At 48.6% G+C, this 14,504-nt stretch overlaps 2 protein-coding genes across 6 annotated transcripts in view; both read left to right on the top strand.

Annotated features, from left to right (window-relative positions):
* The window catches only part of LOC116097558 (ATP-binding cassette sub-family F member 2), a 12,205-nt gene extending 10,569 nt beyond the window's left edge, over positions 1-1,636 (top strand). For 2 of the 4 annotated variants that reach the window (XM_031380179.1, XM_031380182.1), the window contains exons 14-15: positions 115-318; positions 961-1,636. In XM_031380179.1, the coding sequence (XP_031236039.1) occupies positions 115-318; positions 961-1,098 (342 nt within the window). In that variant the 3' untranslated portion in view covers positions 1,099-1,636. The remainder of the gene's footprint in view (positions 1-114; positions 319-960) is intronic. The other 2 variants (XM_031380180.1, XM_031380181.1) reach the window with 2 other exon arrangements.
* A 7,788-nt stretch (positions 1,637-9,424) lies between these two features.
* Positions 9,425-14,504, top strand: part of Iqca1l (IQ motif containing with AAA domain 1 like) — a 13,359-nt gene continuing 8,279 nt past the window's right edge. The window contains exons 1-5 of one of the 2 annotated variants that reach the window (XM_031380177.1): positions 9,425-9,516; positions 10,150-10,477; positions 11,265-11,384; positions 12,493-12,678; positions 13,232-13,303. In XM_031380177.1, the coding sequence (XP_031236037.1) occupies positions 9,506-9,516; positions 10,150-10,477; positions 11,265-11,384; positions 12,493-12,678; positions 13,232-13,303 (717 nt within the window). In that variant the 5' untranslated portion in view covers positions 9,425-9,505. The remainder of the gene's footprint in view (positions 9,517-10,149; positions 10,478-11,264; positions 11,385-12,492; positions 12,679-13,231; positions 13,304-14,504) is intronic. The other variant, XM_031380178.1, reaches the window with a different exon arrangement.

Raw genomic sequence — 14,504 nt, 5'->3', positions numbered from 1 at the left:
AAAAAAAAAAAAAAAAGGCAATAATGGTGACAAGAGCCATGAAAAGGAGAGAAGGCCCCTGCTGCATAGCACCTATAATGCAACACCAAATCCTTAACGTCATGGTTCCTCTAGGTGAGCCCAATCCGGAACCTGTCGGATGGGCAGAAGTGCCGAGTGTGTCTGGCCTGGCTGGCCTGGCAGAACCCTCACATGCTCTTTCTGGACGAGCCTACCAATCACCTGGACATTGAGACCATTGATGCTCTGGCAGATGCCATCAATGAGTTTGAAGGTGGCATGATGCTAGTCAGCCATGACTTCAGACTCATCCAGCAGGTGAGGTGTGGCCTGAGGCACAGCTGTGGTACATAGAGGGTCTAATGACATCTGCTCATTCAGAGAAGGGGCTTGCCGGGCGGTGGTGGCGCACGCCTTTAGTCCCAGCACTTGGGAGGCAGAGGCAGGCGGATTTCTGAGTTCAAGGCCAGCCAGGGCTACACAGAGAAACCCTGTCTCAAAAAACAAAAACAAAAACAAAAACAAAAACAGAGAAGGGGCTCAATCCACATGGCCAGATCTCATGACACAGGATAGTAGTTAACTTGGTAGAGATGACCCAAATGAGGAAGTCTTTCTTACTACTATTGCGAGATTCTTCAGGCCAAAGTAAGTGTTGTAGTAAGGATTTGGATTCAGAGGAGGAAGAAAGGCTTCTTAAGCTAGGCTAGAAAAACAATTGGATCATGAAGCCTCTGAATAATCAGGAGCCTGCCGGGGACCTGAAAGAAGAGGGGTGGCACAGCAAGGATCTACCTTAGAAGATTCCAGAAGGCTCCAAGGAGCCTGTTTAGTAGTGAGAGTAAGCTGGATGTAGTTTGGGTGAGGCCTTAAGAGAAGCCATTACTGCTGGGAAGCACAGTACTAGGAATGGGGAGGGTGCCAAGGTCTGGCCAGATCAAGTCCAACATCTGCTTCCAGGTGGCACAGGAGATTTGGGTCTGTGAGAAACAGACAATCACCAAGTGGCCTGGAGACATCCTAGCCTACAAGGAGCACCTCAAGTCCAAGCTGGTAGATGAGGAGCCCCAGCTCACCAAGAGGACCCACAACGTGTGAGCCCTCAGCCAGGCTTGGGTCAGGAATGCCACCTGGAGACTGCCAGCTGACACCTGACCAGCCACTCAGGACAGAACCCTGGGGTTGCACTCCCGCACTGCTGCAATACTGCCCCCAGCCTCTCCCCTCAGCCTGCCTTCGCTGCATCGTATCTCCAGCTGGACAGCACCTGTCCGTTTCCCACCCTCCTTCCATATTTGGGTCTGTCTGTCTGTCTGTCTGTCTGGACTCGGCTGGCTGTTCCCTCCAGACCCTTGCTGGTTACCTTGCCCTGAAAGATGCAGCCAGGGGTACCTGGGTTAACCCAAGGGCCCAAGCCCTGGTCTGGCCCTGGAAGGATTCAAGAGCCTCATTTAATGGGTTTTGGTGATGTTGGAGAAATACCGTCAGCCCATCACCCCCGTTCCTTGTTGCTTCTGGTTTGGAGCTCTGGGCCAGGGCCTAGTCCTGGTCAGTATTTTAATAATTATTTAACAGTGTAGATCTATGTGTCATCTACCAAGTGTCCAATAAAGAAAGAGGAAGCTACAGACCCCTCCTTCCTGGGTCTCTGAGCCTTTTTCTCTCCCTGCAGTCAGCATTCACTTCCCCCCAGCGAGCTGTGGGCTTCATGAGGAGGAAGCTGGATCAAGTGTTCCTCTAGGCCAGTGTTTCAGGAGATTTCATGGAAGTTGGGTGTGGAGGGCTTGTCAGATAAGAGGCGGACCTTTCCAACTTTTTGGAAGTCCTGGGGACAGAACTGAGATGCCTAAGAAGCTTCCCTGGTGTGGATGCCGAGCTAGAGGTTGCAGGCCATACTTTGCAGTATGATGTACTGCTGCCACCTGCACACCACATAGGACACTTGTTAAAGAGCTGTCGGTTGCATTTGGTGGAGTGGGAGAGATGCATAAACTGGGGTCTGCATCTGCAGTTGGCCTAACACGTAGTTCTAATATCTTTTCTATACATACCCATTTATTAGCTCTGTCTATCTTACATCTAAGGTTCTTCATAGTCTGTGGTCCTTTGGAACTTTGAGGCTTCATGTCAGTAGGCACCGTCACCCCCAGAACCTCAGTGGCCATCTGAGAAAACACACCCAGCCACTTTTCAGTATGTGTTATAGTACATCTAAGATAACAAAAGAAACTCCCAGATGGTGTCCAGATCTCCACAGTTACGTGGGAAAGCCAGTGACCAGCAAGACATAGAAATGTTATACATCATGCTGAATTTTAGTTTGGATACTAGGAGGGTCAAAAGTACTCAAAATGGAGGAAGATCTCGTAACGATAGCCCAGAAAGGAAGACAGTCCTGTTTCCTAAAAAAAAAAAAAAAAATGACAAAGGTCTTTCAGATGGTGAGGTCCCAGAGCTACTTAAGTGGAGCAACCAAGCTCACTGAAAGCTGAGATTGGCAGGTCTGGGTTCCACCATAGCCCCATAGAAACCTGGCTCTGATTTGCTCCCTAGGCTGGGAGCAAAGTAATTTAAATCAGCCTGCCATGGGTATCCAGAATTGGTTTTCAACAGAACCACTTGCCACCACAGCCACCTGCCCAACATCAGAACCCAAAGCAAAGTGTGGGCCAGGTCTAGGTTCCCAACACTAGGGTTTGAGGCCAGCCTGGGCCCTCCTTTCTCATCCTGAGCTCAGGGTTGGAAGGACTTGGCATCTTGAAGAAAGGAAGTGTATACAGCCTCATAATCCAGTCAGCCTGTGTGTCACCTCACTCAGCAGGGGAAAAGCCAATTTGACCACTTTAAGAATGCCAAGAAAGTCTGCAAATTATCTAAAATTAGAGATGCCTTGTTTGGGGTTCAGAACTGCCCTCGACCTCAAAGCAAATAACAGCTGTGGTGTCACTGGGTTTTATGAATTGGGAAGGGGTGCTAGTGCCTGTTTTCACTTGCAAGGCAAGTGGCATTTGTTGCTGACTTTCTCCTCCATCTACACAACTACCAGTTTCTGATTTGTAGTACGCTCTTTTCCAAAAAATCCCTAGTCAAGCTGTTCCAGGTTCCTGTAGTCACAGTAGTCAAGTACCTGTGGCTTTAGTTCAGCTTAGGGATGAAAATCGGACAGAAGGCTTGGGTCAGGCATGGACTCAGGAGAGGGTAGCTGTTAGCCTGATTGAGCTGAGAGCTGCTGTCCACCCAGGTGACCCTAATAAGATTACCAACAAGATCTTGACTAGCTGCAGCCTTCAGCTGGCAGGAGTGGCCCGAGCAGTGACTGCTAAGACCTCAGCTCTGACTCCCCCCACTAGCTTACCCACTCCTCTCCCACCACCTTACATCTGAGGTTGTCATCAGGTCCCTACCACCTAGAAGCCTCTGTGACAGGAAAGGAGACAAGCACAGAGGGAAGAGCCTTATTCAAAGTCAATCCTAGACTATAGGTCATCTGCCTTCTGAACCAGTGCTGCAGAGACTGCCATAAGATGTGCTTGCTGCAGAGTATCTTGCTATGCAAATACCAGGTTAAATGAACAAACCCTCTGACAGCCAGCCCTCTAAGTATGTCACTTCTAGGGATAGTTCCCCTGCACCCTGGGTGCATGTGTAGAACAGCAGCACTCTTGGTATGAACTGTTACTCATTCATGTGTTCATGCACTGATGAAAACAGCAAGATCCAGGGGCAAGGAGATGGTACATACTGTCTGACCTGAGTACCCAGGGCTGGAGAGATGGTGCCGTAGTTTAGAGTATTTGCTGTTCTTACAGAGCTTCCATGTTTAGTTCCTAGTACCTACCATGTCTGGTGGCTCACAAGCATCTAGCTCCAGCTCCAGGGTCTGAGGGAGTGTGTGCATGTGTGCATACACACAGGGTCAAATCAAATGACAAAGTCCCTAGTATGCATGAAAAAGCTGGACATACCAACACTCTTATAACCCCAGCCTGGGGAAGAAGAGTCAGGATTCCTGGGGCTTGCTGGCCAAGCATTGGTAGGCCCTAAATTCAGTGAGAGACCCTGTCTAAAAGGAAAGAGAAAACCTTGTAATCCATCAGATCCACTTAAATCAAGCTAAGTACCAAGAGAAATAGGAAACTACAACAACAAACCCCCTCAAATATTTCCACAAAAGTGCATCAACAAAGCCAGGCAGTAGTGGTGCATGTACCCGCACTTGAGAGGCAGAGGTAGGTGGGTCTCTTGAGTTCAAGGGCAGCCTTGTCTACAGAGTAAGTTCCAGGACAGCCAGAGGCTACACAAAGAAATCTTGTCTTGGGGAGGAAAAAAAAGCATAAACAGCCAGGTTTGGTGGTGCATGACTATAATCCCAGCACCTAAGAGGCTGAGGTACGAAGATGTCACATTCAAAGCCAACCTAAGCTACATAATAATCTGCTTCCAAAAAAAAAAATTATGTCACCTGGGCAGTAGTGGCGCATGCCTTTAATCCCAGCACTTGGTAGGCAGAGGCAGTCGGATTTCTTTTTTTTTTTTTTTTTTGAAAATACATGTGTTTTTTTCTCAGTATAAATTTTAAAGATTTATTTATTTATTATATGTAAGTACACTGTAGCTGTCTTCAGACGCACCAGACAAAGGCGTCAGATCTCATTATGGGTGGTTGTGAGCCACCATGTGGTTGCTGGGATTTGAACTCATGACCTTCTGAAGAACAGTCGGTGCTCTTCCCCGCTGAGCCATCTCACCAGCCCAAGGCAGGCGGGTTTCTGAGTTTGAGGCCAGCCTGGTCTACAGAGTGAGTTCCCGGACAGCCAGGACTATACAGAGAAACTCTTATCTCGGGAAAAAAAACAAAAAACAAAAACAAAAAAACAAAAAAAGAAAAAGAAATGCTGCTCACTGGCTTGATCTCAGGTTTAAAGTCAGCTGATTTTCTTAAATATCCCAGGTCCACCTGCCTAGGGATAGTACTGCCCATAGTGGGCTGGGTCCACCTGCATCAATTAAGAGAATATCCCACACAAAGGAATATATACTATATGGATCATTTGTGTGTAATTGGTTATTCCAAACTAAACTATGGAGGGAGAAGTGAGTAAAATAGTTGTCTTACATGGGGAGGGAAGTTGGGTCTAAACCAAGGGAATTTGATGCCCTCTTCTGGCTTCCCAGAACTACTCAAGTGGTACACAGAGGGAAAAACGTTCAGGCCAAACAACCCCCATCCACATAAAAAATAAAGGGAAAGGTAGGTGGAAAATGAGAAAGACAGTGTTGACCTCTGACCCCCACACACAAATGGGGAGAAAAGCTCACCTCACACACACACAAATGGGGAGAAAAGCAAAACGCATGTATAACTGCCTATTTGCTCACTGAAGATGCTGACCTACAAGGGATAGAGTCACTGCAATTAGATAAACTGTGTTTAAACTTTGTGTACAGGGCCAGCCAGAGGGTTCCCAGGGGAAAGGCACTTGCCTCCAAGCCTGATGATTTGTTTGATAACTAGAATCCACACCATGATGGGAGAACTAACTCCTGCAGCTGTGCTCTGACTTTTGCATCACACACACACACAAATATAAATAAAAAATAACATTGGATTTACAGCCTCATGTTGAGCAACGAGAACATTTCTAAGAAATTTTTAGTCAATTTTGTCCTTATGTGACTGTCAGAGTAAACTTGCAAAAACTAATATGGCCGTAACTGTCACTAGGCTATGCACTTGTATGGACCACTGTCACTATATGTTTGATCTACTGCCAAAAACAGAACAGTAGCAATGAAATGGAAACACAGCTTCTGTTTGTTTGTGTCAGGTCCGGGGTCTCAGTCACCACTCTCCTTAAACGCTCCCGCTAACACAGCGGTCCCTGACAGCCATCTTTGCAGGGCGATGGATTGCTCAGGAATTCTGTCCTAGTTTGTTTTCTGTTGCTGTGTTAAACACCATAACCAACAACAACTGGGAAAAGAAAGACTTGATTTCAGTTTCCAGCTTGCAATGGGCCCTTGAGGGAAATCAGGGCAGGAACTCCCAAGCAGGGGAGAACCTGGAGCAGAAACTGCAGAGGAATGTTGCTTACAGACTTGCCCTCAAGGTCAAGTTCACACAACTTACATAGCCTAGGCTGGCCTTCATAGGGATAGTACTGCCCATAGTGGTCTGGCCCCTCCTGCATCAATTAGAAATCAAGAAAATACCTCACAGACATGGAGACAAGCCGGTCTGATTGAGCCAGTTCTTCAGTCAAGAGCCTCTCTTCCCAGGTATCTCAATTTGACCACCAAGGTTACCCATCACAAACTGCTTTGTGAGTGATAATCTTCTGAAAGGCACAGCCAGGCTAAAACACCTTGACTCTCTGGAAAGGCCAGCCATCTGTGTCCGTTGTTGCCCAGAGAACTGGCCAAGGGTTGTGTCAGAGTGCACCAAGGACATCACTAACTACACCTGCTCCAAGTGATGTATGATCTGTTCTTGTGCTCAGTGGTGATTTGAAAAGGGAATGTGTCAAACCAAAGTATTGTCTGGGGCAACAGTGTCCTCCATTTTTGAAGCTACCACAAGTGGAATCCTAACACACTCTATAAAAACTGCTATCTGGGGGCTGGAGAGATGTGGTTCCATTCATCTACATAAAATCCAGAAACCACAATGAGAAAAAAAATATTCATTTTTCTAAAACTGACTTAACTGGATAATTATTTCCCATTCATTTCCAACACACAACATGAATTTTGTTTTTATTTATGGCTAAAATAATCCCATTATTGATTTGTTGCTATGGTTTATGGAAACAAAAGAACAGGCACAACAGAATGGACTGTAAAGGTTTTTGTGTGCATCAACTATCTCTAAGGCCAAAACACAACCAGCTAACATAAATATACTTCTAAGTTTCACACTACCATAAGATTAAAAAGACTACAGCAAGGATTAACATTGAATTCTGTGTGGCATTAAATCTACAAGTGAGCAGTTAAGAATGAAAGTCCAGGGCTGGTGAGATGGCTCAGCGGGTAAGAGTACTGACTGCTCTTCTGAAGGTCCTGAGTTCAAATCCCAGCAAACACATGGTGGCTCACAACCACCCTTAAAGAGATCTGACACCCTCTTCTGGTGTGTCTGAAGACAGCTACAGTGTACTTACATATAATAAATAAATAAATAAATAAATAAATAAAAAACCTGCTATCTGGGGGCTGGAGAAATGGCTCAGCAGTTAAGAGCACTGACTGCTTCCCCAGAGGTCCTGAGTTCAACTCCCAGCCACCACATGGTAGCTCACAACCATCTGTAATGGTATTCCATGCCCTCTTCTGGTGTGTCTGAAGACAGCTACAGTGTACTCAAATACATAAAATAAATAAATAAATAAATCTTTTTTAAAAACTGCTATCTGGAGACATGCTATGAGAGACACAGGTGACAGTGCTTTGTAAATGAATGACTAATACAGTGACACAGTGTTACAGTAATGCAGTGATGCAGTGATACAGTAACATGGAAACATAGTGTTACAGTAACAGGGCAATACAGTGTCACAGTAATACAGCATTAAGTGACAATGATACAATGTTACAATAATATAGTGATATCGTGGTACAGTGTTACAGTATTACAGCAACACAGTGATGCAGTGTTACAGTAATACAGTTATCTGGTGTTATGGGAACAATGATACAGTGTTACAGTGACAGCAGGTATAGCATACAGTGCTATGGCAACAGCGATACAGTGTTATAGTAATACAGTTATCTGGTGTTATGGGAACAATGATACAGTGTTACAGTGATACAGTGATACAGTGAGCTGAAGAAGGGCCAAGGCTAGGATCCTTTCCATTTCTGGGCCCATAATTCCTAGGATGTGTTAACTTGTGACTTTGGCTTGTGACATCAAGTGGCATGCCCCTGTGCTGTCTCCCAGCACAGCACAGGTTTATTTGTTTGTTTGGGATGGGGGTGTTGATGTTAATTTTTCTTTCTTATTTTTCAGTTAGATTTTTTTTTTCCCATTGAAACAGGGTTTCTCCATATACCTCTGACTGTCCTAGCATTCTCTCTGTAGATCAGGCTGGTCTTGAACTCAGAGATCTGCCTGCCTCTGCCTCCCTTGTTTTGGGATTAAAGACGTGCGCCAACACCATTCAGCTTTTGAAACTGGTTTCGTGTAACCCAGGCTGGCCTCCGTCTCGTTTTGCTGAGGGTGATCTTGAACCTTGATCCTCCTCCTTGTACCTCCTCATGCTGAGATCACAGGTGTGCATCACCAAGCTCTGTTTATTCAGTGCAGGACTTTTGGCAAGCACTCTACTCAGTCTGCACATCTACTCTTCAAGGCATGAAAAGAGGTGGTGGCTCACATCTGTAATCCCAGCAGGCCAGGAGGCAGGCAGGAGATCTGGCCTAAGCCTCAGCCCCATGTGACCCCTTGATTTGATACTTTGATGCTGAAGGTGTGACTCATGGATTAGCAGCACCTGGGAAACAAGAGGAGTGAGGAGCATACCTCAGCCCTGACTGGAGCCTCCACCTACCAACACCCTCCAGGTGTCCACAGCAAGTGCAGGAATCTGTATCTCCTTCTGCTGGCCTTCTCCCTCGTCTCTTCCTGCCTTCCTTCTTCCTTACTCTTCCTCAGTCTATTCCTCCTTGCTTTCTTGCCCCTGCTTAAAACTGAGCCAAAATAGTGCCCCCACACACACAACAAAATCAGGGGAAGCGAGAGTTCAAGGCTTTCTGACCACAATCCAGTACCTTTCCTTCCCTGCTCCTACCATCCAGACTTCTGAGGTGGGTCACACACACAAGTCAAGACCATGCTGAGCAGGGGACTCAGGGCTAGAATGTGTGCTTACCATGTACCAGGCTCTAATTCTATTCCCAATACTGTAAGCTGCAGAGCACAGAAGAGGAGGATGGTCATAGTGTGATAGTGGTTGTGGTGAATGAGATGTCTCCTCTAGTCTACCACATTTGAATATTTGGTCATTAGTCAGTGGCCCTGTTTATGGAGATTTAGGAGGCATGGCCTGGCTAGAGGGAGTATCCCAATGGGTTTGAGAGCTGAAAGCCTTGCCCTGGATCTGTAATTCACTCCCTCTGCTTTGTGTTTGAGGTTGAAGATGTGAACTCTCAGCTTCTTGCTCCAGTTGCCATGACTGCCGGCAGCCATTATGGACTCTAGCACTCTGGAACCATAAGCCAAAATAAATTCTTCTGTAAGTTGCTTCAGTCATGGGAGTGTTACTTTATTGATAGGCACAAGAATTTTCCCACACTCTGCCCTGACATTCCTATAGCTATTGTCTGTGGACTTTGAGTGTGCAACCTAAGGGATGTGTCCCCAACCTTTCACTCCCAGGCCCAGCCCTCAGCTTTAGAACATAGGCACAATGGGTTGGAATTCTTCAAACCAGACTGTTCCGCCCCTTGCTTAGCTTCTGTGGGTTCCACCAATTCACAAAGGGCATCGAGAGGTGAAGACACCATGTCTGAGGGGTGAGTTGAGGGCTTGAGGGGCACAGAGCAAATACCTTACTGGACCTGAGGGGCCTGAGCAGAGGGGAGCTGGGTGCTGGCAGGCCCTGTGTAGGTTTGGGCATTCACGTGGCCCCTAGTTTTACTCCCTGGGACTGCCTTTCAGTCCCAAGGTTTCAGAAGACTTCTGAACTACTCTAGCTCCAAGACTCCAGGGGAACTAATGCCATTTCTTCTCTCACCCCTTACCCACACTCCAGACCATTACCACATAGTGGAATACTTACAAAGGTCTCTAGATCAAAAAACAAAAACGAAAAAACCCCAAACCAACAAAGGTCTCTAGACTCTCATCCTCACAAGGATCCCCAGGTCCAAGCTATCGCCTTCCCAGACTCTCAAGCCTGAGCCAGCTCCTCACTGTCCTTTCTGATCCATCGAAGGCCTCAAACCCCTTACTGTAGACCTCCAAGCCAGGTCTGTGCTTGCTCCTTCTTTAGCAGCCCCTCACTCCACTGAAGTCCACTTTGACACCATGATGAGCCTCCGGAACCCCAAGTTCACAGTCCTCCAAAGGCAGCACCTTGGTCCCCTGTCCCCACTGTCACCTCTAAGTGATGGTGCTGTGACACATAGTAAGTGCACTTTCTCTAGAACTTACCAACGCCTCTGGGAGGCCTCCCACGTGACTCTCGAGGAGGTGCTGGAAAAAGAGCCATCTCTGCTCGAACCTGTGCCCAGCCGGGAGCGGCAGAGCCTCCAGTACAGGATCTCAGTGCTCTACCTGTACTACCTGGGGCTGCTGCGCCGCTTCGACCTGGCCTATGACCAGATGGTGCAGCCACAGAAGCGTCGCTTGCTGAGGCGCCTTCTGGACGGTGTGGCAGGACGCGTGCTGGAGCTCAAGGATGAGCTGGTGCGTGTTGACCTGTGCGAGACCCATTGCCTGGACCGAGTACTGCAGGATCTCAAGCTGACCCCGGTGGGTGAGATTAGGAGGGATGAGAGTTGGGCCCCTTGTGGAGTCATGAGTTGGAATTGGGTGGACCATGACCTGAGGCAGTTCTATTAGGGAGCAGGGTGATGGGACTTAGAGTTTAGACTCTCAGGAACGGGAAGGGGGGGTTGAGGGTTGGCTTCCCAACTGTGTCTGAGAAGACATGGAAGCCACAGAGGGTGGGTGAGGAGGGTCCTCTGGAGGCTTGCTTCTCAAAGTATGCCCCCTGGCCATCAGCTAAGAGCTTGCTGGAAATACAGAATGTATCTCAGACCCACTAAATCTGCACATGTTTCTCAAAATATCCCCAGAAGATCTGTGAGCATTGCCAAGTTCTAGAGGCTTGGCACAGTGCTAGGCAGTCTCCAGCCCTGTCCCATCAAGGCTAGGATTTGGTACTTGCTCCATAGCCAAAGGAGTCTCAAGGTTTCCTCAGCCAGCTTCCAGTAGGCTTAGAGGTGGGGAAGGGAAGAGGGAAGAGGGCTTCTCCAGATAACGTGTTCAGTTGCAGTCCGGATGATAAAGGCCCTGTCAAATGCTTTCCTGAGCATCCTGAGGAATGGCTGGGTTTGGCATCTCAGAATTAATCTCAACCAGATGTGGGGCATGATTAGAAAGGGGTGACTCTTGGGTCTTAACCCAGAGTCCATACATTTCCCACCCCAGGTTTCTAGGTGGGAGGGAAGTAGAAGTGTCTGGAAACCCAGACGATGGGTCAGAGGCCTGGGTTTCTAATTTCTGACCCTCCTTCTCCCACTCTGTTGTGCTAAAGGCAGACCTGGAGGTTCCCATCCCCAAATATTTTCAGCTGGAGCAGTCCAGCGCAATGAAGGCACGTCAGCAGATGCTGGCTGAGATTCTGACCAGACTGGAGCCACTGATTTCTCAGGAGGTAATGTTAGAGTCATGGTCAGAACTTGGGTCCTCTAAGTCTTACTAAGATAGGTAGATTCACTTATGGACCCTCAAACGACTTGTCAGGCAAATCAATGGTGAAGAGCAGGAAAAGCCATATTCAGTGTGGCCACTTTTGGAAGAAACATGAAAAAGAGATTTCAAGTTCACCTCCAGGGTCATGATGTTGAGTTTAAGTTTAAGTAGAGGGCCAGAACCCTCAAAGTCCCGCCTCCGCCTTTCTTCTTCTTTCTTCTTCTTCTTCTTCCTCTTCCTCTTCCTCTTCTCCTCATCCTCCTTGTCCTCCTCCTCCTCCTTCTTCCTCTTCCTCTTCCTCTTCTTTTTCTCCTCATCTTCCTTGTCCTCCTCGTCCTCCTCGTCCTCGTCCTCGTCCTCGTCCTCGTCCTCCTCCTCCTCCTCCTCCTCGTCCTCCTCCTCCTCCTTCTCCTCCTCCTCCTCCTCCTCCTCCTTCTTCTTCTTCTTCTTCTTCTTCTTCTTCTTCTTCTTCTTCTTCTTCTTCTTTCTTCTTTCTTCTTCTTCTTCTTCTTCTTCTTCTTCTTCTTCTTCTTCTTCTTCTTCTTCTTCTTCTTCTTCCCCATCAAGTGGGCTCCAATCTTTCCAACAAAGTAGTTTGACAATGGTTCAACTCGTAAGCATCTTTCTGGGAGACAAGCTTGTCCCCTGGCTGGCACCAGGCTCTTTTCCCTACCATGATCTTCCTGGGGGAAGTTCCAGTTCCTTGAGATAGATCCATTGCCTCAGTCACCTGACAGCCAAAGAGAGGGACACGGTGTCTCTTTAGTGCATCTTCATGCCTGCCAGAGGGTTTCCTGTAAGTGGGAACACCCCCAGGCTCCTCCTACATCTTTTCTCAGCACACACAGGCCCTATCCCGCCCTCTTCCCATTAAAAGGCAGTCCAAAGCCTCTCCAAGCCTGCTCTTTATTCTCTGGAACCCTCCAACACTTTGCAGGACATATCTCTAGCACCTAGGACTATGGCCCCACTACATCACTGCAACTGATCTCTCAGCAGCCTACCCTGGGTACAAGCACTCCTTCCTGTGTTGCTGGTTTTTTTTTTTTTTTTGCTTCTGTTATGACCAGAATTTGCGAGGATTGAACCGGACTGAGGCCCTGATTCTAGTGCAAAGTGCTGAGCGGGCCAGGCAAGGCCGACTACGAGCCACCTTCATGCGAGAAATTAGGAAAGAGGAGGAACGGGATCGGAAGATTCGGGAGAATGGGCGACAGAGATTCAGTCAGGACCAGGGAGCCATTGTCATACAGAAGGTAACCATGGGTGGCAGAAAGAAGGCCGGGGTAGACTCACCTCTCTCAGTCAGAGCTGTGCACAGTGATTAATATCAGGAGTAAAAGTGCCTCAGGTCTGCGGTCCTGCAGCTTGATGCTAAACCCGGGACATTAATCTGCCAATAAACCCAAGACAGTAAGACTAAAGGTGTCTTGGGATGGATGTGCCTGGCACCTCGAAAGCACACTGGTTCATTCTATAACCTAGGTCCTAAAGAGGCTGTGTCTCCTCTCTAGCCCAGTTTCTTTAGGTTGAACTGCTGCGAGGGGCTGGGGATGTATCTAGAGGTTAAGCCCACTGGCTGCTCCTGTAGAGGCCCCGAGTTTGATTCTTAGCTCCCACACTGCAACTCACAACCATCATATCTCCAGTTCAGGGGCATCCGCCACCCTCCTCCTCCAGTTCCACCCTAACTTCCAGTGCCAATGCCATAGGAGACATCAGCCAGCGGCAGCCACCCCCGCTGCTCCCCACTAGGCCTGAAGTCACATGGCCTGGAAAGCATCTAAGTGGCATGTGCCCCCACCCCAGGTGTGGAAAGGTTACCAACAGAGAAAATGCATTGAGCAGGTTCGACGAGTGGAGATGGAGTTCATCGGCATGGTGAGCCTTCCCCGGCCCACCCAGGGCACCCCTCCTTCATCAGCTTCGCCCCTGTAACCTTGCCCCAGGGTTTACCTCCTCCACTGAAGCAAGGCAGGAAATCCTGGGGGAGAAAGAAGCATAAAGACCAGGAACTCACTGAGTTTTCCCACCCCTTGCCCCTCTACAGCATCCCATAGATATCAAATGTGGTGGGTAGGGACAGGAAAGTGAAGGTACAGGCCAGCCTGGACCTTGCATTCCTGACCCAGCTGGAAGGAGAGGCTGCAGGGGTGGGTCCAGCTGGAGCATTCCATTGAACCCCTCCCAGGAAAACCTTGAAAGCCATGTTGGGTAGGAGTGTACCCTTAAACCAGGACTTCTGAGAATGTACCCTTAAGCCAGAGTCTTCTGCCCCGCTTGCTCTGGGAGCCCAGATGAGCTTCTCTGGACTGCTGAGAGTGAGTGCACATGGGCTGTGTAGAGGGAAAGGAGCGAGGCCCTTGTGTGTTGCACATGTGTGTGTCCAGTTCGAGTGAGCACCCCCATTCTCTTAACATGTCCTCTGTTCTCCACCCCTTCCTTCAGCCAGCCAGTCTCTGTTGAAGGCCCTGACAAGTGAGGGTCAGGCTCTGGGAAAAGGAGCTCTACCCTGGATGGATCCTTTGGAGACCTGGCTGGCAGAGGAGGGCAGGACAAGGCTAAGGCCAGAAGGACTAAGAGGAAGGCTTTTTTTGAGGTGCAGGCTGGATGACTACTAGGGTCTGCTGTGCAGGGGTAGAGGTCAAAGACTTGCTAGGAGGCTGCAGAACGGGACCCCCCAGGAGGGAGAGGAGGGGTGGGGGCAAGAGCAGTGGGTGAGGAATGAGCCTGGCCACCCGGGCCCATCAACAGTGTGAGCTCAGCGTTTTCAGTAATTGTCTCTGCGCAGAGTGATATTTAAAATACATTTGGGAGCCAATGAGGCGGGAAAGTGGCTGTGAGAGCGGCTGCCAACTCGGCCGGCGGGCGGGGCATGTGTGGGGGCTGGGGCCCCAGGCACACGGGGGAGGACTGCTAGGGAGGGGAGTACAGCCCGGATGCATCTAGCAAACTCATTACCAGGGTAATTTACACAGACAAATTTCTGCTCCAAACACAATTTCTCCTGATGCAGGCATGCCCGTTGTTCCATGAGGGCATGTGCATGAGACATGGGCATGTGTGTGTGTGGGGGGGGGGG

The sequence above is a fragment of the Mastomys coucha genome, unplaced genomic scaffold (genome assembly GCF_008632895.1).
Source record: "Mastomys coucha isolate ucsf_1 unplaced genomic scaffold, UCSF_Mcou_1 pScaffold19, whole genome shotgun sequence".
Classification (NCBI taxonomy): Eukaryota; Metazoa; Chordata; class Mammalia; order Rodentia; family Muridae; genus Mastomys; species Mastomys coucha.
Note: the sequence above shows the minus strand (reverse complement) of the source record. Positions and strands in the feature narration are given on the sequence as shown.